The 23,514-nt window shown below is 41.4% G+C and overlaps 1 protein-coding gene across 1 annotated transcript in view; it reads right to left on the bottom strand.

Moving 5' to 3' along the window:
* Nucleotides 1–15,747, bottom strand: part of LOC308288936 (transient receptor potential cation channel subfamily M member 5-like) — a gene marked incomplete at both ends in the record, with an annotated part of 39,387 nt that extends 23,640 nt beyond the window's left edge. Inside the window, 5 exons of the mRNA XM_080730410.1 lie at nucleotides 2,958–3,019; nucleotides 3,525–3,692; nucleotides 4,540–4,740; nucleotides 9,744–9,989; nucleotides 15,664–15,747. Coding sequence (XP_080586536.1) covers nucleotides 2,958–3,019; nucleotides 3,525–3,692; nucleotides 4,540–4,740; nucleotides 9,744–9,989; nucleotides 15,664–15,747 — 761 coding nt within the window. The remainder of the gene's footprint in view (nucleotides 1–2,957; nucleotides 3,020–3,524; nucleotides 3,693–4,539; nucleotides 4,741–9,743; nucleotides 9,990–15,663) is intronic.
* Between the last annotated feature and the right edge of the window lie 7,767 nt (nucleotides 15,748–23,514).

Below are 23,514 nucleotides of genomic sequence, written 5' to 3' on the forward strand. Positions count from 1 at the left end.
GGCCGATTTGTGTTTTTACCTATAACTCCACTTATCAGTGTCAAACTTTGTATGTGCACTCTCTAGAGAGGCCAAGGGAAAACCTATTCCCTGCATTTCTCACATCTGCCTTTATAGCGCCACCAGGATGCCGACTTATTTAAAACATTTTTATATTACTCCTTCAGATTTTATCCAAAAATCGTATCCAAAAATCATTTTTATTCTATGTGTTCTAGAGCTATGAAATCTGTGTTCTAGATCTATACATTCTGTGTTCTAGATCTATACTTTCTATGTGCTTTAGTTCTATATTTTTATGAATTCTGAATGAATGAATGATTTTGTCTGGAGGGCCAAATTGTCATGTGAAGCTTGACTAATCCTTCATTCTGCATGCATGGGACATGTACGGGACAGACAAAGCCACTCCTTGAGAATCTATGGGAATCCTCAAAAAAACATGTACGGGACAGACAAAGCCACTCCTTGGAAGCGGCTATCACCGCTTCAAAAATCACATGAATCGCTACACAGTATCTCTATAGTCATGTGATCAAGTCGGATCTGTCCGATATTTCATATCCATTCTAATTGGCTAATATCAGTTTCCAAAGTTTGCAGGAGTGGTCCGTTTAGGGTAATAATAATAATAATAATAATAATAATAATAACCAAATCATGAACACAGTGATTTTCATGACATATTCTTCATTGTTTTACATTTTCATACTTCAGCCCAAATAGATTTGATGTTTGCATAGCAGATATTTAATCACAACCCATAAAAATTGTCTACGGCCCACAAATGGATCCCAACCCAATGTTTGGCAAACAGTGCTTTACTTGGCTGTCCCTCAGGGCTCTAAACAAAAATATAGGCTATTTGCTGAAAATAGCAGATCTAAAAGCTCACAATGTGTCGCAAAGCAACACATTTTAAGCTTGTAGATCTGATAAGCTTGTATATCTTTGTGAAGGGTTTTCCCCAGAATATGGAGCCTGGAGTTTAAGGGGTTAATGTTTATGAATAAGGCTTATTCGCCAAGTGTATAACTAGAAAATGGAAATGCGTATTTTAGTGATATGGTCATAAATAAAATATTTATAAAATAAGATATTGACAGACTTTGCCTGAACCTGCTCATTTGTAAATTGTTAAACCAAATAGCATTAATACCTTGACTAGTACAACTTAGAAAGCAATGTTTATTTGCCATTATGCTGTTTGCAAGGGAACTGGACTTCTGATGTACATTTTTCTAATAAATACTTTTCTAGTAAATACATGGACATTATATTTCAACACATATGGACACACCTGCACCTCTGTTTACTTCTTAAAATTGTTAATAAATACAAGGCACAAATACTTAGTTTCCATACAATCAATTATTTGCCCTGCAAAATGATTCGATACGATTATCTGCATCGTAAAACGATACCGATACGATACAAAGCCAAAACGGTACGATATTTGCTTTTGCTTATCGGTGTAGTAAAGACCATTTGCTTATCGGTGTAGTAAAGACCATTTGCTTATCGGTGTAGTAAAGACCTTTTGCTTATCGGTGTAGTAAAGACCATTGCAATTTAAAATAGATTTGCCTAAACAGTAACTGTTAGGATGACGGCTTGGCTCGTTGTGCCCTTCATTGTAACACGTGATATTATGATTTTACAAAGTTGTAATGAAGGTCTCTCTGTTCCACTCCACTGTGCAGTCACCAGCAGCTAAAGCCTGGTTTATACTTCGATGTACGATAGTGTCGCATGGCAAAGCTTGTAGAGATACAAGACCACAAACTGTGTGTAATTTAGAACATTCCAAATAAATAATAAAAAAGTAAAATAAGCAGTCATTTTCACAGTCTGTCTCTCCACAGACTGTCTCCACTTCAACCACTCCCACATTCCATTCCATCTCTCAGCCCCAGTTACTCACCTGTTCCCACTCCCTCATCAGCCCTGCATTGCCATGCCAATTACACACCTGTGAACACTTCCCCAATCAACCTCCTGGCCATTCTATGGAGGCTGCCATTTTCTTTTACAGAGGGTGTGTGCTTAAAAAAAACATCTTTTCACTTCCTCCCAAGTAAGGAAGTGACACGGAATTGTCTGTTGCCAGATTTTGCCAAAGAAATAAGCCCAACAGAAGCAACTAGGCTATACTACTTTACATTTACAATTGAAAATAGCAGATCAGCAAGCACACAAATTGTGAGCTTGTATATTTGCTATTTAAAAAAATATTGAGGGGAAAAAAAGAAATTTGAATATTTTTGAAAGATTTTAACAACATAAATCTGTGTGGAGGTCCCTGGCACCACATATTTTCAGATGGGGGTCTGCAACTGTGGACAAATATGTTACACTGGGGTCCTTGATATGAAAAGATTTGGGAACCACTGGTTTAAAAAATATTAGAAAGTAAGCCCAATAAACAACTACACAAATTGCTTATTATAAGCAGACATGGCAACACCGGTTCATTCAGAGCCAAGAGCCCAGAGCGCCTCTACTGACACTTTAATGCAAGGACACAGGAAACCAAATGATGTTTTTTATTTTCTTTCAGGATGTGAACAGGAAGCCGGGGGTGGGGCCAGGAATAACGTGAATAAGACTGGACTCATGTCACAAACACTTTGTCAGTTCATAACCTTCTGTCATGATGCCTTGCATGCTCCAGTGTTGCCATGGTCTACAGTGTGATTCCTGTCTGCTACAATGCTGTAAGGTTTGCCAGATTCTGCCATGAAATACTTTAAACTCTACTCTGCTTGTTGTTGCTCTGCTTCTGGGTTGAATCTGCCTTCAGCCGTCATACTATACGCACACGCATGCAGGCACACGCACACGCGCGCACGCACGCACGCACGCACGCACGCACGCACGCACGCACGCACGCACGCACGCACGCACACACGCACACACACACACACTCCTCCCTTCTCCTCTCCCCTCCCCTTTACCTGGAAGAATCTTTTATGAAGGTGTTGCACTCTCTTTTCTTGAAGTGTTCTGGTCTCCATATCTGAAAACATATTTGACACAGATTATGATTTGTTATTACGTCTATGTAACATGTATGATATCTGCAATATCCACTGCATGTACAGATGTCCCATTTCAAAACCTTGCACGTCCTGCCATTGGCAAGACAGCGGACTGGCTGAACATTGAGCTTGTAGATCAGCTAATGTTATGACCGTCTCTGACGTATCTACCTATCAAGCTGCTTTTCAATGGGAATGGAGTGGTTTCTTGCCATTTGCATTGTTCTACTGGAATTTAGAACATTTCAAATAAATAATACAAAAGTAAAATAAGCTAGTACACACACACACACACACACACACACACACACACACACACACACACACACACACACACACACACACACACACACACACACATACATACATAGAACATTTCAAATAAATAATACAAAAGTAAAATAAGCATTTACGGAAGGGGTGGGTGGTAGGGGGAAACATAATAATTGACATTATGGAGTTATGACAACAATGAATTCTTACCGGGCGCTGGATGGACCTTAGAGAGTGTTCCCCATGAACCCCAGTGGACTGACAGGCAGAGCACAGGTTATAGTCATAACACACTGTACACTTATACCTGGTCCCCACGATAGGCTTCATCTGACAGCCCTTACAACGCACACCAGGGTGCTGGATGTTAGGATCAGCCTAACAAAACAAGAGAAACGTATTAGTATGAATGATTTGTGTATGAAACTAGAAAACTTGCTCCTCAGAGCCAGATAGCGGGTGTTGGTATTTTATTTTAAAGATCATAGGATATCTGCATGTCCAATGCATATTATAGGCAGTGTTGGACGAACTATGCATATTGTATATAGGGGGCGTGTCTGATAAAAATGAATATCAAATATCTAAATACTGAATCAATAACTGTCTGTAGCAGGGGTCTTCAATGTTTAAGGACCCCTTTGCTGAGAGAGAGAGATGTAGCAAGGACCCCACTATATATGTATAAATTGTGTTGCAGATTTAAAATATTCATATTTCAGTATTCATCAGCATAGACTTGTTCGACAGCACTATCAGTGTACGTTGGATTAATGTGTATTTTTCACATTGAACCACTTGAAACGTTATTCTGCTCTTCTTTCCCCTCTACACCAAACCTCTTTGCCAGAAAGAAACGATCTACAAGTTCACACCGCCATGCGCTTGTAGATCTGCTATTTTTGGCTAATGTTCCATTCAGAATAGGGATGCTAGGGTTCAAGTGTTTAATGTAAAACATGATCATATCACGCAAAGATTTGGCAGCCCCCTTGTAGTAACTCTGAGGACCCCCTGTTGAAGACCCCATGGAGTGAAAGCCTGAGTAGACGTTAAAATGAAGATGACCCCAAACGTGTTGGAAAGTGAAGATATCCCTGTAAAGCTCTTCTTAAAGAACATGTTTCATTTGTCTTCCCGCCTCCCGTTTGGATGCAGATGTTTTCGTTCTTGGTTAAAGTGCTACATAAAGTTTGATAATTAAAGTTATTATTAAATAACTCACCTGCTGTTCAGATGCAGATGTGTTGCCATTGGTGAGTCCTTCATCTTGGTGGTGGTCTTCCTCGTGGAGCCCCTCCTCCCTGGTGTCTCCAGCATCTTGAAGTGGGGTCTTCTCCTCCATCTCTATCCCCACCTCATGGCTGCTCATCTTCTCCTCTTCGCCGTCTCTGGAACGCCCAAATCCCTCTCTCCTTCTCTCCTCCTAGGATGACACACAACATTGGTGTTACTAAAGGATTAGTTCACCCCCAAAATTACTTTTGTTTGCAGTCACCGCCGGAAACTTAGGTGTTAAAGTAGCCATATGATTATGATGAAGTACTTGGGCTTGGCTGGTTGTGTGAATAGGGGAGATGTGCTCCCTGGTAAACTTGTTATGCAAATAGCCATTTGATTAGAGCTACATGGTGCGTTGTCACTCATCAAATCTATAGGGGCGCGTTAACCCATGCAGGGGCAGACCTCCATCCAGAAACACCCCCACTTAGAAACATCCCCATTCAGAAACACCCCACTTAGAAACATCCCCATTCAGAAACACCCCACTTAGAAACATCCCCATTCAGAAATACCCCAACTGAGGGTTAGGGTTTAGGTTAGGTTTAAGTGACACCTCCATTTAGAATAATGAAAGTCAATCTTATGAATGTCAATGTTTCTGAATGGAGATGTGCGCGTTTACACGCTTGTGCACCATTCCATGTCGTCAATGCGCGTGCATGTGGGCAATTTACTGGCCGGACGCCGAGGTGGTATGTCCAAAAGCACTACTGTGTGTGTGTGTGTGTGTGTGTGTGTGTGTGTGTGTGTGTGTGTGTGTGTGTGTGTGTGTGTGTGTGTGTGTGTGTGTGTGTGTGTCTGTCTCTCTCTCTCTCTCTCTCTCTCTCTCTCTCTCTCTCTGTCTTTCAGTCTTCCTGTCTCTCTGTGTGTCTCTCTGTGTGTCTCCCCCACCTCCCCAAGCTCACAACATGTTTCAAAGCAACTGTTGTGAGCTTGTAGATCAGCTTGTAGATCAGCCTTATTTGTCTTTCTTTTAAAAGGTTGGAAATGTTGAAAGCTTTTAACATAATAGACACACACACACACACACACACACACACACACACACACACACACACACACACACACACACACACACACACACACACACACACACACACAGGCTGACGATCCCTTAGATGACTCTTTGCCATCAACACTCACATGTCTGAACATGTCATTTGACCCTATATGTTGAGATTTAGAAATGGAATGCAGTAAGTCTTTACAAAACGTCTCAGATGGTTAAAAATAAATAAATAATAATAATAGAAAAACAAGACTTGGCTTGTATGTTTAGGAAAAGTCATGAAAGGGCAAATTTCGGTGAGTTTCCTGAGCAAACCCATTCCACCTCTAAATCTCAAAATCAGGCACAGGCATGCAAGGGTTAACTGTTCACAACATGGAACCCTATTTTCAAATGACAACACATAGCATTCCTTGAGTAGGGCCTACACACTACTAAGCATTTGCTGCACACGAGCAAGCATTTACCTGGAACCACCCAGCACTTGAGCAGCACGGTGAAAGCTCACCAGACCTGAATGTTTACAGAGTTGATTATGTGTGTGTTGTATGTTGATGCTTTGAGATTTTAAATGAGAAGTGTGTGCAACTACTGAACAAAACTGAAAATAAAAATAAAATAAAAAATAAGCTTTTGGCAATGTTATCGTCTAATCAGGCTTTTATGAACACCCTGAACACATTTTAATTAGCTTGATTCAATATTTAGATATTTGATGTAAATGTTATCAGGCCCTCCTCCTCCAGGGCCCTCCCCATACACACCCATTGTAACTTCAAACTCCATTTTAACTATTATAGATTCATTAACCCATTATTACAAATTTACATTTTCCCAAAGACTTGTTAAAAATAAATGAAAATTGTTCGAAAAAACACGGCCAGCTCATGTAGGGTATTATGAGTCACCAGAAACAAATAACGGGTGTTTTTAATTAATCTATCATGGTAAAAATGGAGTTTGCAGTTACAATGGGTGTGTATGGGGAGGGCCCTGGAGTAGGGCCTGGTAACATTTATATCAAATATCTAAATATTGAATCAAGCAACTTAAAATGTGTCCAGGGTGTTCATAAAAGACTGATTAGACAATAAAATGTCCAAAAGCTTTTTGAAAATGAAATATCCCTTTAAGTAACAAAGTAACAGTATCAATACAGCAAATGTCTGTTACAAGTACAAGACTGGAATTCAAAATGTACTTGTAAAAGTACAAAACTATTGGTATCAAAAAGTACTTCAAGTCTCAAAAGTATAGAACCCACTCATTGCGCAGAATATACAAAGTAAAAAAAATACTCACAATGCAACTCTGAGTGAGCTTGTAGATCTGCTATTTTCAAATGACCGAAATGTATATAGGGCTGAAGTGGTTAATGTATGTTTTCTAATAATAATCAAAACCTTCAAAGTAAGTAAAGTAAAAGTAAAGTAAAGTAGTAAGTTAAAGTTTTCAAATAATCATAATGGAGTAAAAGTACAACATTTGCCTCTGAAATGTAGTGGAGTGAAGTACTGAAAAATGGAAACACCCCACTAAAGTAAAACTACCTAAAATATTGTACTTAAGTACAGTGCCTGAGTAAATGTAGTTACTTAGTTAGTAGTTTACACCACTGCAGATAAGGAAGTGTGAAGTAGTGCCACATTGGGTCCAGTGATCAGCGCATGCAAATTGTGCAGAATCTTTTCTTTTTTTTTTTACAATGATGAAAAAGTGTAAAGGATTAAATGCTTACCTTTCTGTGCACCTTCTCTTATAAGATGGTTCTGGTCTGGTCCTGTGGAGTGGTAGAAGAAAGACCTTAGAGGGTCTGGTCCTGTGTGGAAGTGGAGAAAAGACCTTCTAGGCCAGTGGTTGTCATTGTCATGGTGTGGTCAGGATAGGGTGGGTCCAGCCAGGGGGGGTTGTCTGGGTCTGCCCAACCCCCCTCGGTTTCTCAATGCACTGCATTAATTAACCTAGACCATCTTTCAGAAATTTAAATGAGGGACACCTCCTCCGGCTGTGCAGCAGTTTTTGAAGTCCCAAACCCCTGAAATACATAGAATAGTTATATAACTAACACACGCTATTGTGTAGCCATTGTATGTTTTTCTGTTTGAAAGTTTCAAAGTTGTATAAATATCCTACTTGACCTGGCGGAGACCTGTGCTCTGAGGAGCACTTTTTCTAGTTTATTTATTTTTTGCCAAATCATTCAAGATTTGTGTTGTTAAAATGTTTCAAAAATATTTCCAAGACATTTTGAAAATGGCAGATCTACAAGCTACCTCTCCATGTTTCATTTGTACTTCTGAATAATAGCATGAACACCGTATTGTATCTTATCTTGACTTGTTCAATCAGAGGGAAGGAAACACATGTAAGAAGTAATGACGATAGAACAAATCTAAAAGCTCACAATGTGGCATGAGCTTGTAGATCTGCTAAACAAAACTACATTTATTGAATAGAGGTTATTGTAGCCAGTGTTTGACCCTTTTTAAAGTATAGTTAGTCTGGTTCAGACTAGATTTCAATTCTCCATTAAAAAAAACCCACATGAAATAGACTCCTAATTTGTAAGACCCACCCTAATGCATATGCATGGCATCACAACAATGTTCTCTAAGACTTGAATAGCTGTTTTACCTGAATGGAAAACACAACTGCCCTAGGCCAACTTGAAGCTACACAGCTTGCCAAATACAAAACTAGTTTAGTTGGTATCACTTGTTGTCACTATGTTGTTGTTGTCTCTATGTTGTTTCTCTATGAATTGAGTACAAAGGACCCCAGTGTAAACAATCCATAGTGCTTTCTTGTGGTCTAAATCCTATTAGTAGACATTGTACCTGAACTGTACTGTACTTTTCCTCTGAGAGCTGCTAATAAAATAATCAATCAATCAATCAATCTTGATCCCCTTTTGTCCTCAAGTAACTTGTGTCTGTAAATAATAATTTAACTTATTGTTGCAAAACGTGTCCAAAACCGTTTCGTTTTATTGTTGTTTTAAAAGCATCTCAAAATAGTAAAAAAAAGAAAAAAGACCAAGACATAGCTGATCTACAAGTTCACACCATGTCACAAGGCGACGTGTTGTGAGCTTATAAATCGGCTATTTTCCTTTTGAGTGACACTGTAACAAAGTAGGGAATTCAGCTGAAGTTAATCTGAAATATGGAGATTGAATATTGAATATTTTGTTAGTCATAAATGTAAACAGATAAGAGGCTTCTGCCTGAAAGCAACAATAAGCCTTTTATGAACCTTTATAACTTGTATGCTAGAGTAGCTTCCAGTCTGCTGTATGTACATCATTATATGAGATAAGTGTATGTTCCAATTTCCAGAAAGCCCAAGAAGCAATTCGCTTGACTCCAAAGATCTCTTGTCTCTTTACTTCACAAAAAGATTGACAGAACGAACAAAACATGTAATAAATCCAAAAAGAAAGTGGATCAACAATGAACTGGCATCAGTCTACATAATGTGCTATCTAAATTACATTTAAAGGGATAGTTCACCTCCAAAATGACTTTTTTCCACTTTTTTCCGATCGATTACTCATCCCATGGAGACATGAATTCATGGCTCGCATTCCTAAGCCAATGTGTCTCCATAGGGAACAGCTGGTCATCAAAGTATTGGCTTAAGGCCTCCACAGAATAACCGAGTTTGTGCACAATGTTGTGGGATTTCAGGAATGTATGACCTCGACAATTAAACAGCCCAAAATCGCTCATGATGCGCAGTTTTTCTTGCGTATTGTGGAATGGCAGGCGATTATGTTAATAGGCTTTTTACAACCCTCCCGACGGTTTAGAAAATATCTGACATGTTTGAAAATCAGCACACAGCAGGCTTAAATCTTGTAGTTGAAACGGCTAGTCAATCTCTCCCGAGTTTTGACAAAATGTGACCGAGTCTGGTGCTTTGTGCCTTATGTATGCATTGGTCATTTTTCATTGTTGTGCAGAATATCCAAGCACAGAATCTAAGCTTTTATATGATCATCATATCGTATCATTTGTTGAAATTGGAACATATTTGAAGAAGTTATGGACATTTTAAACTTGTTGCACCATAAAACACAAAGTCTTGAAAAGCCCTCTGAAAACTAGAAACATTTTGACTGCCAGGTTCTTCACCGTCTCGACGTTGTCCTGCAGGTCCCTCTGGGTGCCCACCAGCAAGATAGGCACCTCGGGGCAGTGGTAGGACACCTCCGGGTGCCACTTGTCCCGGACGTTGTCGAGGGACTCTGGGCTGGTGATGGAGAAGCAGATGATGAAGATGTTGGTCACGGGGTAGGAGAGCGGGCGCCAGCGGTCGTAGTCTTCCGGGCCCGCCGTGTCCCACAGGCCGAGGATGACCGTGCGGCCGTCCACGATAATCTAGGCGCTGTAGTTGTCGAACACGGTGGGAATGTACTCGACTAGGAAGGTGTTGGTGGTATAGGAGAGGATAAGCTCTCTGTTATGACTTTCAGTGTCTGGTCTGAGAGAGATTAACTCATTTTGTATTGTTTTCCCCAAGTAGTGGTCAGCGATCTCTTCGTTCTCTGCTCGTCTGATATGTTCACTCATCACTGGGTCAAACTGAGCCATCAGCTCCAGTTGGATTAGAAAGTTTCCGTTACTTGGCTCATGTAGATTGGAATTATGGCCGCGGAAAGCAAGGTTTCTTTCACCAAGGAACATTACTACAGCAATTAACCTCTTCATTACACTATTCCAGTGTGCCTTTTCCAACATTTGCAATTCTTGGTAAGTGCTGTCAATTGAGCTGTGCGTCCTCAGGCGCGCTTCGAGGGAGCGCCAGCTATCCATATTGGAATGGTGCGCATTTGACTTCTTGTGTTCCTTGAGAGTGAGAGTGTGTCTCTCGCAGGTTCTAAAACCTCCGCATGTGAGACTATGACTTCGCACGCCAAATACAGTACAGCAGAAACAGAATACTGAATCAGATGATTGTGAGTACACTAACCATGACCTGCGAATTCTTTCGCCATTTTGCATATGCATATAATATCTGTCCTTGGTAAAACGACGGCGTGGTTTGCTTTTATCACCACCACCACCATCATCATCATCATGTCTTCTAACTGGACGGGAAGTTAAAAAGAATAGAGGTCCGCACAACAGCTGAATGCTCCACAGTGTTTATTGGGGACAGATTTCCATTTCGACCCCCCCCCCATTTCGACCCCCCCCCCCAAATCGACCCCCCCCCCCCCACTTCGACCCCTCCCCATTTCGACCGCGCCCCACCCCCCCACTTCGACCCCCTCCCACTTCGACCCCCCCCCATTTCGACCGTGCCCCACCCCCCCACTTCAACCCCCCCCATTCCGACCCCCCCCCCCCCCACCACACACACACACTTCGACCTGGGGTGTGCGAGCGACCTCCACGGATCCCACAGTCTCTCTCTAAATCTCTCTCTCCATCTCTCTCTCCATCTCTCTCTTTATTATTGCTATTATTATAATTATTATTACACTTATTATTATGGCGCAGGTTTTGTCCGTGCATGCGTAATAGGCTACTAATGACTAATTCCTGCTCTCATACTCTCTCTCTCCCTCTTCTCTCTCTCCAGACAATTAAAACATGATTTATATACATTGAATGAATACAGACACTTCACAGATACAGTACTTAAAATTAGAAAAATCCCTTGAGAATTGACCGAGCAATAAGGCTTTGTGCGTCCACCGAGGCGGCGCCAACACCCAGGCAGCCCCGGAGTTCCTTCGGGGGTCCCCGGGCCCCGCGGACCACCGCCTGTCACCCCACCGTTCAGTGGGCACCTGGGCCAGCCTGCCAGGCCCACCGGAGCCCCGGGCAGCCCCCTACGCCCTACTGGAGCCACGGACAGCAACGACGCGCCATTCTCCATTAATGATTGAGAATAATATCCTACAGAACAGATGAAATCACGTATACTGTAATGTAGGCTATATTGGCTTAATTTGTTAATTATTAGGAGCAATAAATATAGTCTATAGGCCTATATGCCTACTTGATTTAACAATAAATAGGCTCAAGAAAGTTGCAAAATTACAATGGGTCACTGTGACATGACTTATTAAATCAAATCTTATCAAAGCTTTATATAGGCTATGGCTTTGCGTCGCTCACCGAAAGATCTGCAAACTCGGCAAGCATTGTGTGCTTGTAGATCGTCTATTTTTCGCTATTTGGCGACCAATCCCGACCCTCCGCGGGTTCTGGCTGCACGGGGTCTGTATCAATCGTCGGCCAAAAACTGAAGGACATGGAATATATATAGGCTACTGACAAGGCGCACCTTCGCACGATGCTATAGGCTCTTATTAATCAGAGCCTCTGATTAATAAGAGGCTATAGCGTCGTGCTCTATATCTCCTCTGATTCAGAGGAGATAGAGAAAGGTGCGTGTGGGGACTGAACTGGACCCTCCTGTCTATAGGCTACTTTCCTGTGCGTCTTTGACCTACTGTACCAACCACAGAAGCCTACCACACACACACACACACTCCCTGGGTAGGTCTGTTATTGAGCTGGCCAACAGTAACGCATTGTCCTTTTCTTGGAGTAGGCTATTTGCTTTATTCAATCAGACATGCATTTTGCACCAGTGCTTTACTGCCTATTTTGCTTAGGCCTATTTAATATGCAATTAATTAATTAAACGGGTATAGGGATTAATGGCATCAAATGGACTGTTACTGTATCATACAGCCTTAAGCGGAGGACACATTTCTTTATGGCTGCTTTTCAACCAGTGGTCCTTGAGGGGATCCCAGGTGGTCCCCAGCTAAAGAGTTGTGGACCACCTTATATCTGTAACTAAAATGAAACCAAATGGACCCACCCGTTAACTGTAAGCGTAAAATTAATTGACGGTATAGCTGGCACGGAGCGCGACGCGTCTGTCTGTCTGGAGCGCGACGCGTCCGTCCGTCCGTCCGTCCGTCTGTCTGTCCGTCCATCACAGCTGCGCTTGCCCCCCCCTCGGTATTTATCTATCCATCCAGAGCGCGCGCGACAGACAGACAGGCAGGCAGGCAGGCAGCGCGACAGACGGCCAGCGCTTGCCGAGGTTCTCTCTCTCTCTCTCTCTCTCTCTCTCTCTCTCTCTCTCTCTCTCTCTCTCTCTCTCTCTCTCTCTCTCTCTCGATGGATGGAAGGAAGGATGGACTCATGCATGTTAACCTGGGGGTCCTAGGCTAGAAATGAAAACGTTTGAGAATCACTTTTAGAGCCTGGTGGTCCCTGGCATACAACCATTGCTCTACACAGAATGGAAAATGGAAACGACAGTTACCAGACTATACCAGTAATGACTCATCGAGAGAGGGAGAGGTTCATATAGAGGATACAGCCAAAAGCGAGCTGATCATTTAGTTGCAGCGCCATGCAGCCTTAACTGCTGCTGCTTATTTATTTAGGAAAAGAAACAAATGACAGAAAGAGAGAGAGTGAGAGAGCGATCGATCCACTGCAGCCATGTGTGCATGCATAAAGTTCAAGTTCAAATAGGCTGCCGCCTACATGTATATTCGTTTGTCCCCGAGGGGCGATTTGGTTGCAGCAATAGGCCTACATATTAACTTAAGAGCGCAAATGTGTGCGTGTGCGTGTGTGTGCGTGCGTGCGTGTGTGTCCAGAAACGTTTTGGAAACGCCACCTTAATTGTCTTCTTGGCTTGCGATCATAAATAGCCTACGAATAACGAAAACACCAGCAAAATATCCTATATCCTTCATCAGATAAATTAAGGGGACTGGGGTAAAGGGATATAAGAAATTGTCCATTTTAGAAGTATTTAAGCCGTTTTGTTCGTTTAATGCACTTACATGGAGCGATTGGAGCCTATATAGGCTATCTTATAGGCCTATGGGCCGTCAGGCGCGCAAATATGGATTGTTTATGTGATGATGATAATGATATACCGTAGGCCTAATGCAACAGCGCGACAGACAGACAGCGTCGTGCACAACTGTGCGCCTTGTCAGTAGCTATACTGTATATTCATGTCCATCAGTTTTGGGCCGACGATATCATTTGATAACAAGACAGAGTCCAGACCCCAGCCAAACTGCGAAAAATTGCCGATCTACAAGCTCACAATGAGGTGTGTCTACAGACTACACAACATGCATGCTTGCGAGTTTGCAGATCTGGTGAGCTACCCAAAGGCATACTATTGATTAGATTTGATTAAATAAGCATGTCACAGTGACCCATTGTAATTTGGCAACTTTCTTGAGCCTATTTATTGTTGAATCAAGTAGGCGTATAGACTATATTTATTGCTCCTAATGATTAAAAATTAAGCCAGCAATATAGCCTACATTACAGCTACGTGATTTCATCTGTTCTGTAGGATATTATTCAATCATTAATGGGGAATGACGTCGTTGCTGTCCGTGGTCCTGGAGGCAGGCTGGCCCAGGTGCCCACTGAACGGCGGGGGGACAGGCGGTGGTCCGCGGGGCCCGGGGACCCCCGGGCTGCCTGGGTGTCGGCGCCACCTCGGTTCAGTGTATATAAATGTTTTAATTGTCCCTCCATCAAACCATCAAGCTTGAAGTACAGAAATAATACTAGCCCGTTACAAGATTGCGTTGAGAGAGAGCGAGAGCGAGAGCGAGAGCGAGAGAGAGAGAGAGAGAGAGAGAGAAAGAGAAAGAGAAAGAGAGAGAGAGAAAGAGAGGGAGAGAGAGAAAGAAAGAAAGAAAGAAAGAAAGAAAGAAAGAAAGAAAGAGAGAGAGATGGGGGAGATGCGCACATAAACTCATTCCTTTTTTTTTCTTCTTCCACCCCTATGAACTGCCGCTATACGCACAGTTGAATCGTTCGCTTAGAAGCAGCGGCCGCGCGTATAAAGGGCTTTCCTAGGGTCGGAGTGGTGATGTCTATAGCAAAACGGGGACACCCTGCCTTTCCGACAGGTTTATTCGAAATGGCGGTATTTCTGAACCGAGACGTTATAGGGTCGTAAAGGCGATGTGCATAGAAAAGAGGGAGCACCCCGCCATTTCGACCCATAGAAGTCAATGGTCGGAGTGGCAGGGCGTCGGAAAGGCAGGGTGTAACCGTGTTTATTAAAACATAGAGTTAGACGACGTTTCGGCCATCAGCTGGCCTTCATCAGGTGGAAATCATTCAGTCACTGTCTTCCTTTTATAGGATAGTGAGTCACATGACACATCACATGACCATAATAGTTTTCAAGTTACCATATAGTGAATACAAAAATATATAGAAAAGATACCATGGAAACCACCACATTATATTTTTGGGATATTTTTAGAACAGCATTTTCCATTTTTTTTAAGTATTTTTTTAAAAGTTACAAGTTTTACAACATTTTAATTATTAAAGATTAAAATCAGTTGTGTACTTAGGGCTTAGTTCAAAGGACAATAGAGGGTGACAATCCATAATGTGTGTTGGAGGTGTCCATAGGGTCGTCCGATGATGGGACAGTATGGCCATTACTGCAAACAAGAGAAAACATACAATGCATAAAGACAATAAGGTGTCCTTCTGTGGGTTTCAAAGGAAGGCTGACAGTTCATAATCCTCGTTTAGACCATCAGGCTGTAGGGTACGCAGGGTATAAATCCAAAAGGCCTCACGTCTATTGAGGAGGTTGTGTATATCTCCTCCTCTTTGGGGAAGTATGACCCTCTCTATACCCACATACCTCAGTTGGGCAACAGAGTGTCCCATCTTATTGAAATGCTGTGCAACTGGACTTTTAGGATTTTTTGTTCTGATGTTAGATCGGCGTTCCCTTATACGGGTCTTCAGGTCTCTGCTAGTTTGGCCCACATATGCAAGACCACAAGGGCAAGTCAACAGGTATATGACATTGGAAGTGGAACATGTGATGGTTCCTCTGACAGCTAAATTTTTTCCTGTGTGTGGATGTTTTCTAACTGGACGGGACCTCTCCTAACAATATCGACCCGTTGGTCACTGGTAATATGCATAGGCCATAGTGCCGGGTCGGTCTCTGTGAAAGCTGGGACTTTCTCCCTGTCCCTGTCTTCCTGGTTTTCGTCTTCCTCACCTGTCTCACTCTCATTTTGAATGGCAATGTCATCATCATCATAACCGCAATCGGGTTCATCGTCAGACTCAGAATCTGACTCATTATCGCAATCTGTTTCTGCAGTAGGGATCTCATTTCCTTTTTTTTAGCTCCAGTAGCAGTAGGCCTATCTGCACTGTCTGTGTCATCATCGTCAATTATAGCCATGATAGAAGTTTGGCTTTGGCTATTTGTAGTAGGCACAGAGTCCGACTGCATCATTTGTTGGCTGGCGCTATCATCAGATTCATTGTCATGATGGACATTCTGTGACGGACCGGACTCACCGGCGGCAGCAGTCGTCGGCAGCTGTTTTTTTAGTTGATGCTGGAGCAGCTGGACCGAAGGAAGAGGTAACCTTTGGGAGGAGTTTTATTTGTTTTGCTCTATTTTCTATTATTCTACGCTTTGCAGCACCACTAGGATGTATGCGTTTCATTTTGTGATCATCAGTAGTATCCAGGCACGCCCAGGCTAGTCTCACACGCGGTCTGCCAGTCAGTCATGTGCACTATTCATCCACCGACCGGCAGCAAAACAACAACAACACAACAGCTACAGCCAGGTTAAAACAAACACCAGTGATTATTAGCTGCTGCCAACTAGTGGTTAGAGGCTAGGCTGGATATTTTTTATTTGATTCTTGCAGCATGGGACCCCTAGACTGGGATGATTCTTGCAGCATGGGGCCCCTAGACTGGGATGATTCTTGCAGCATGGGGCCCCTAGACTGGGATGATTCTTGCAGCATGGGGCCCCTAGACTGGGATGATTCTTGCAGCATGGGGCCCCTAGACTGGGATGCGAGTAAAACAAAAAAAAAGAAACGGGTGAAACATAGTTAAGGCCGCCAATGTGCGTGCGAGCGTGCGTGCGTGTGTGCGTGCGTGCGTGTGTGCGTGCGTGCGTGCGTGCGTGCGTGCGTGTGTGCGTGTGTGCGTGCAAATAAACAGTCAAAAGGAGAATGTTATGTTAATGTGAGATCTAACTACAAACACTCAAAGTGTTGATCAGTGCTGACCAACCTTTTGATGGGCTTTTAATACAGTCGGACAAATATCAGAAGATTGCATTAAATAATGATGTCAATAAAACCCTAATGTTCCATGTAGGGTGCTTGAGATATGTCACTCTCTGGTAATGTATTTACATTTAAAATACAACATCAAAGGACTTCCCCTCTCTGTGTAGAAATCTTTAGCGTCACGTCTCAAATATTCAACTGATTATTCTTAGTTAAAGACAGGGTAGCAGAATAACATCTACTTTGTCCCAATTTAATTGTTAGGTAGTTGTGAAAATATTTGCCAATGCAACCATATAGTTGTCTTGCCTGTTTTCAGAGTTGTATTCAGACGGAGATTCCAATATCCTACTTTTTCAAAACTCCTCCTCCACAAGCTTGGGAATGGCCGAGCAAAATCATGACGTATGGGCGCAGAGCAACATCACGTGATCCCATTGAAAATAATGGGAAAATGCCTTGGAAATTACAGTATTTTACACTCTTTCTAATAAAGTGAACTCTTAACTTTCTTAATTAATTCTCTAAGTATCATTCAAACTCTAGCTGCTGGAGAGAATGTGGAGAGAGCAATGCGGATCATACCCATATATTTCTCACATGCCCCAAAATACAAACTTTCTGGTCAAGAGTTACACAAATAATAGAACAAATAAATTATAATATACTCCTGGGAACACGTCCCAAAAGCCTGCAGAGCAGAGATCTATATCTCTTTTGGATTATGAGAATTACAGCACTCAAACAAATATCAAGGTTCTGGAAAAGTTTGGAACCTCCCAGGGTGGATAAATGGTTGGAAAAACTGGAGGACATGTACTCTATGGAGAAGGTGACTTATACAATTAATGGTAAGGAAAATGTATTTGAAAAAAGGTGGGCCTCTTATCTATTAAAAAGGATAACATGCCCACTTAACTCACCTATTGTTTTGTCCATTTTATTTGTATTTTTGTTCAAACTAAAAGTATCTCAGACATAATCATCAAACAAAAAAGCCTCTTTATCTTATTTTTTATTTATTTTTTGTAAAGTGGTTTATTTTGTTGTTGTGTATGTGGTGTTTTTTTGCACTTAGATGTCCTTACAGGGCCATAACATGTGAAAAAAAAATGTGAAAGGACAGTGAATTTGTTTTCTGGAAGATGAGTGCATGTTAACTCTTTCTGTGCGAAAACCGAATAATCTCGGTTCTTTTTTCCATTCCAATACTAATTTTTTAATCTATTTCGCTTACCCTGAGCTGCTAGTAGCGACGTGGGTGGTCCTGGCTCCTCCACCGCTTCCCAATGAGCCATTCTACTTGTCCCGATGATTTATTCCATTGAAAATGGTTTAGAAAAAAGTTTAGAGCCCCCCCAAAAAAACGCTGTTTCAGCAAGACGTATTAAGGATTACAAGAACCGACATTATTCGGTTCCTTTAGTAAAATTAATTAAATAATCGGAGGCATCAACGAAGCCCCGGTCTAATTTAGCATCCTAGCACAAGGCCGCGATTCTGTTTACACGGCCCGTAATGGGAAGAAAAGGCCGCAGCACGCCGCCCACTCCAATAGAAAAACACATCTTTACAGCGGATTTTCTCCGGATTGTGTTCCGAGGCCAGCAGACAAGTTATTTTGGCGGCTGAATAACTTTAGATCGCTCTTCTAAAAAATTATATAGTCGATTGCTAACTGATAGCTAACTTCCTCCGGCTCGCTAGCATAGCACTCATTCGAGTGAAAAGCCAAGCCAGTTCAGGCTGGCGACCCGGATGTGATAGTGAATGCCTACGGGAGAATGGCTGGCACTCTAGCGGCACCTAGCGGCGCCCGGCAGCTATTGAGTTAAATGACTTTAATAAAGTATAAAAACTTTCTTAATTGACATGAACAACAACGTGAATGCTATACACTTGCAATTTTTTATAAAGAATCAATAAGCCGTTTTTTCCGTATCCATTATATAGTGAAGGATGCACCTATTTTACTAGCCTGGGGGGCGTGTCTCTTCGCGACCCCGGTTCTCTAGCGAGGCACTGAGAAACACCAAGCCGAGATGGGCGCTTGTTTCGGCCAAATGCTGGAGTTGCCTCGGTGTTTGACTGTGGATGTTTTTTTTTTCTTTTTTTCTCTCCTCCCGTTTTTCCCCCTGGCTCTCCATTCATGTGTTCTCTACATCTGGACCAATGACACGACATTGGATTAACTCACCCAAAAGAAGGTAGACACATGTATTCCACTGGAATTAGTTATTAAAAGGTCCTTCACAAACGCGAGTGACGGGGCCGTGGGCCGTGCGAGCCACGTGACGAGCTCGCAATGGACTGGAAAAGATACTCATATTTTACTTAAGGGGGCACTCCACCACTTTTCAACCTATGTTCATATAATTGGTCCTCACTCAAAAATAGCTTTTCTTTTTTTTTTATTGTTTTTTTCTCAGAGGAGGGCTGTGGGCAGGTTAGAAACCCATCGTCTTGTGACATCATCGATTGCCAATCCAGCTTATAGAAACTGCAGGCTTTCTATTCCTGAAAAGTTGCAATATTAAAGTGGAAGCCATTGTTCTCGCGATAATAAAAATCTAAATATTTTTTTTCAAAAATATTGATTAATTTTTCTTTTGGAAAATGATGATGTCACAAGACGATGGATTCTGAACTTCCCACAGCTCTCCTAGGAGACATGGACTGAGTAGAAAAAAATGGTGATATTTTATCATGAACATTAGTGAGGACCTATTATATGAAGACAGGTTGAAAAGTGGTGAACTACTCCTTTAGTAAAAGTACTCTCATGTCATTCTCGCGCGCATAGACAGTCGCCAGGACGCAACGTGCAGTGGCCAATCTACAAGCTCACAATTGTGAGCTTGCAGATCGGCTAGTTTCAAACAGCCAAGGTATAACATAGGGCTAAAGTAGTTATTATCTGGTCCTTCACAAACGCGAGTGACGGGGCCGTGGGCCGTGCGAGCTCGCAATGGTGGAAAAGATACTCATATTTTACTCAAGTAAAAGTACTCTCATATCATTCTCGCATGGATAGTCGCCTAGGACGCAACGCGCAGTGGCCAATCTACAAGCTCACAATTGTGAGCTTGCAGATCGGCTAGTTTAAAACAGCCAAGGTATAAAATAGGTAGTTAATATATGTTTTATAATATTATAATGTATTTATGTAGTAACTAAAGCTTTCAAATTATTTTAATGGTGTAACTACAGTATTTGCCTCAGAGATATATGTAGTGTAGTAGAAGTGAAAGTATTGGAAATTGGAACTATCCAAGTACAAATACCTCAACATTGTAGACTACTTGAGTACAGTACTTGAGTAAATATACTTATAGTTACTTTACACATGCGGTGATGTGGACATGTCCGTGCGTGCAGCGAGCCGCGGCGCGAACACAAACAGTCACGCAATCAAACAGTCTGCAGTGTGTCTCTGCTACAACTGAAGTAGGCTAAAGTACACATAATCAGAACATTAAACAATTATTTCACTAATTGTTCACTCTCTCAGTGCAGACTGGAGAGTCCTGCAGAAACAGGCAGAGGGGAGGGGGGTGACTGTCTGTCTGCCTGTCTGTCTGCCTGTCTCACTGACTGAAACGAGCCGCCGCTGTGACGGAACAGAACGTCACGGAAGAGGCGTGGTCCCGAAGTCGAAGGAAGTACAGGGTGTAGAGGGAGGCACTGATTATAACTTTAAATGTGCCTATATATGTCTTTTGTGTATTTATTTATTTAAAATGTATTTGGACATCCTTAGGGGATCTTTGAGAGATATGCGTCATTATTTAGATAAAGAAAGATTCCTGCTCCCCCTCCTTTAAGTGTGGTTTCAAGTACCGGAATAGCTTGAATATTGATTGATTGATTGATTGATTGATTGATTGATTGATTGATTGAATAATGTATTAGAAGGTTGCATAGGAAAATGTACGGTTTCATGACAGTACAGTTCAGTGGATAGGCTAGGGTTTACCTGCATGTGCTGTGTGTAAATCCCTGCATGATAAATAATACACTTCCAAAATATGGTGTCCTCATCCTGTCTGCTGTAGCCTCCTTGGAATTCCATAAACATCATTGAGGAATGAATGGCTTTTTTTTAAATATATATATATTGTGATTAGTTTAATTGATCATGTCAATAGAACATGTAATCGTGTGTCTCTTACCAGGTGATTAAATCAGACAACCATGGTCTCAGATAACCACGCTTGACTCCGCCCCCAGCTATGACGCGCTGATGACACTGCAGTGTGGATGTATGTGGCTATAAAAACAACTACATTCAACGTCCTGAGTCACACAAGACGCAGGAGGTGACTTTGCTGAAGTGAATTCCTCGATTAGGTAAGCTTAATCGAAATATCTTTCTATGTTTTCCCCTAGATATTGTAGAGTTGTAGACTGTTACAGGAAACTGATCTTTTTTAAAACACGGAAATGCTTATAATAATATTTGAAATAAAAAGTGATTAAATGTAAATTAATTAATGAATAACACTCTCTCTTCTGTGTTTTTTTTTTCTTTTTTTTTCTCTTCTGTTTATTTCCTTCAGAGAACACTACCCAACACTGGGATCCATCTCTGAGTTCTGGCTTAAAGAACACAATCGTAAAAAGGTAAGCCAAAATTACGTTTTATAAATATATAATAACAAAAGTGTTATTAATTAAATAGTTAGAAACCCTTGTTATTTATTAGGCAGAAATTGTCCTGTTGTCCAGTTTCCCCAGCAGAACCCAGCAGCTCTCATAGCTTAGAGTGGAGCCTATAAGCCTATCGCTTTTGCACTATTTGTTGAGGTCAAAAGTGGTTTTATTTTTCATTATTGTGTTAATAGTTGTCATTAAAAACACATCAATGCATTGGTTGTCCCATCACAGCCACCACATACAGTAACATGTTTTTTGTGGTGAGTATTCTGCCAATCTGCAAATCAAAGTGACTGTTTTCCGGGACTTGGCAAAACACATAAGAGCATAACATCTGTTTAGCATAGTGTTGGCGGCTTGGGTGGGACAACGATGGCATGGATGCGTGTTTAATGACAACTAATAAGAGATTGATAAGATTATAAACACACTTTTGACCGCAACACATTATGAAAAAGCGATAGGCTTATAGGCTCCACTCTATGCTATCAGGGCTGCTGGGTTCTGTATGGGAATTTCTGCCTAATTGACTCCATGGACAGTAATTCTGGATCAATATAAGTAGGAAAATTAGCTTAGAAGTGATTTAGGGTGGAGTTGTCCTTTAAGCAGGACCCTAATTAGTTTGTTTTGGGCTGTTTGGAGCCTTGTTTTAGGGCCTTTGAGGCGTCACAATACCATACATGCACCCATTCTGTTTATTGTTATTGACCATCGGGCAATCCTCCCTAAGATCCTCTGTAAGCCACTTAGCTCCAAAGATAAGTGGCGGTAAGTTATGAAGAGCTTAAAAAGTCCGCTTGTTAGAGCAAACTACGTATTCAGAATGATGTAGTATGCAATTAATCAGCTGAACTGCGAGTGTGTTTTATGTACAAGAACAGAAATGACTGAAATTGAGTTTGCAAAGTAACTTTCAACTTGTTTGCTAACTTAGTTAGCTTGTTAGCCACCACACTAAGCCTAGTTCTTTAGCTTGATGCTAGCACCGTTTGCTAGTGAGGGAACGCCTAGTGGCTTGTGACTATCATTGAGTAAAACAACATTGCAAAGTAGTTGACACCAGTAGTTGTCTTTCTCAGTTTTGGAATCCATCGATATGCTTCGATTATTTGTCGATCAAGAAGCAAATTATCTTGGATTAGGCCTATATTAAATCATAATGCACGTCAATCAACTAAATAGTGGTAGTTAGCTCTTATCTGCTAAACATAACCTAAATCTTGTTGGTTTGTTAACCAAAGTAGTGGGTGAAAGATTGTCTAACATTTTGTTATTGTGTTTATGAAGAGAACTGTCATTAGGAAATGTGAAAATGATGGTTATTTGAATTAACTTAGACGTTGTAGTTCTATCTGAATCAACTATTGGCACATCACAGTTTGGAAGACACAGTGTTGTTGCATAAAAGTAGCTATTCTTTTTAGTTTGTTGCTATTTTAGAATAATTCTGAAAGTTAAAATTTCATTTAATTCAAGATATTGAAAAGCACTTGTGACTAATCAATAACTACACTTGATCCAAAAGGACACAGATTCTTTATTCCATTTCCTGAAAAGTAGGTTGTCGGGTGTTTTGGACCACCCGACAGCCATAATGTGTAACTAGTATATTGTATTCAATTCAAGTTTAATTCAAAACAGATTTATTGGCATGAGAAAACATACATTTGCCAGAGCAAGTGTCAATATGTAATAAAAAATAGTTGAAAAAGGGGGACATAATAGCTACAGTTGGAGGGGGTACAGCATTGTGTAAACAGAGCTAAGTCACATTTTGCATCAGGACTAGAGGTCACTCAATGGTTTGTAGTCCTTAGGGTGGTTGTATTCCATTCTCTAGCCTTCTTTATCACAACAGTTCACAAATCTTGTAGTGTGGGAGTTTTTTTGTCGTTGGTCACGTTTTCAAATTCACTTTGAGTGTGTGGAATCCGTGGGAAGTATTCACCCATTGTTCTTTGTATAATAAACAGGCATATAGTACTTTTTTTTTAATTGATTGATTGATTATTTTTTTAGACAAAAATGGAGAACATTACAAGTAGAGTAAATGCAATAGAAATGTAGTACAGTGCAAGTACAGTTAAACACCCCAAATAAGACCTTTTACGGCCTTTTTTCACGTTGGAAGTCCTTGGTATTTAATT

This window comes from Nannobrachium achirus (assembly GCF_963921795.1).
Source record: "Nannobrachium achirus genome assembly, chromosome: 7".
Lineage (NCBI taxonomy): Eukaryota > Metazoa > Chordata > Actinopteri > Myctophiformes > Myctophidae > Nannobrachium > Nannobrachium achirus.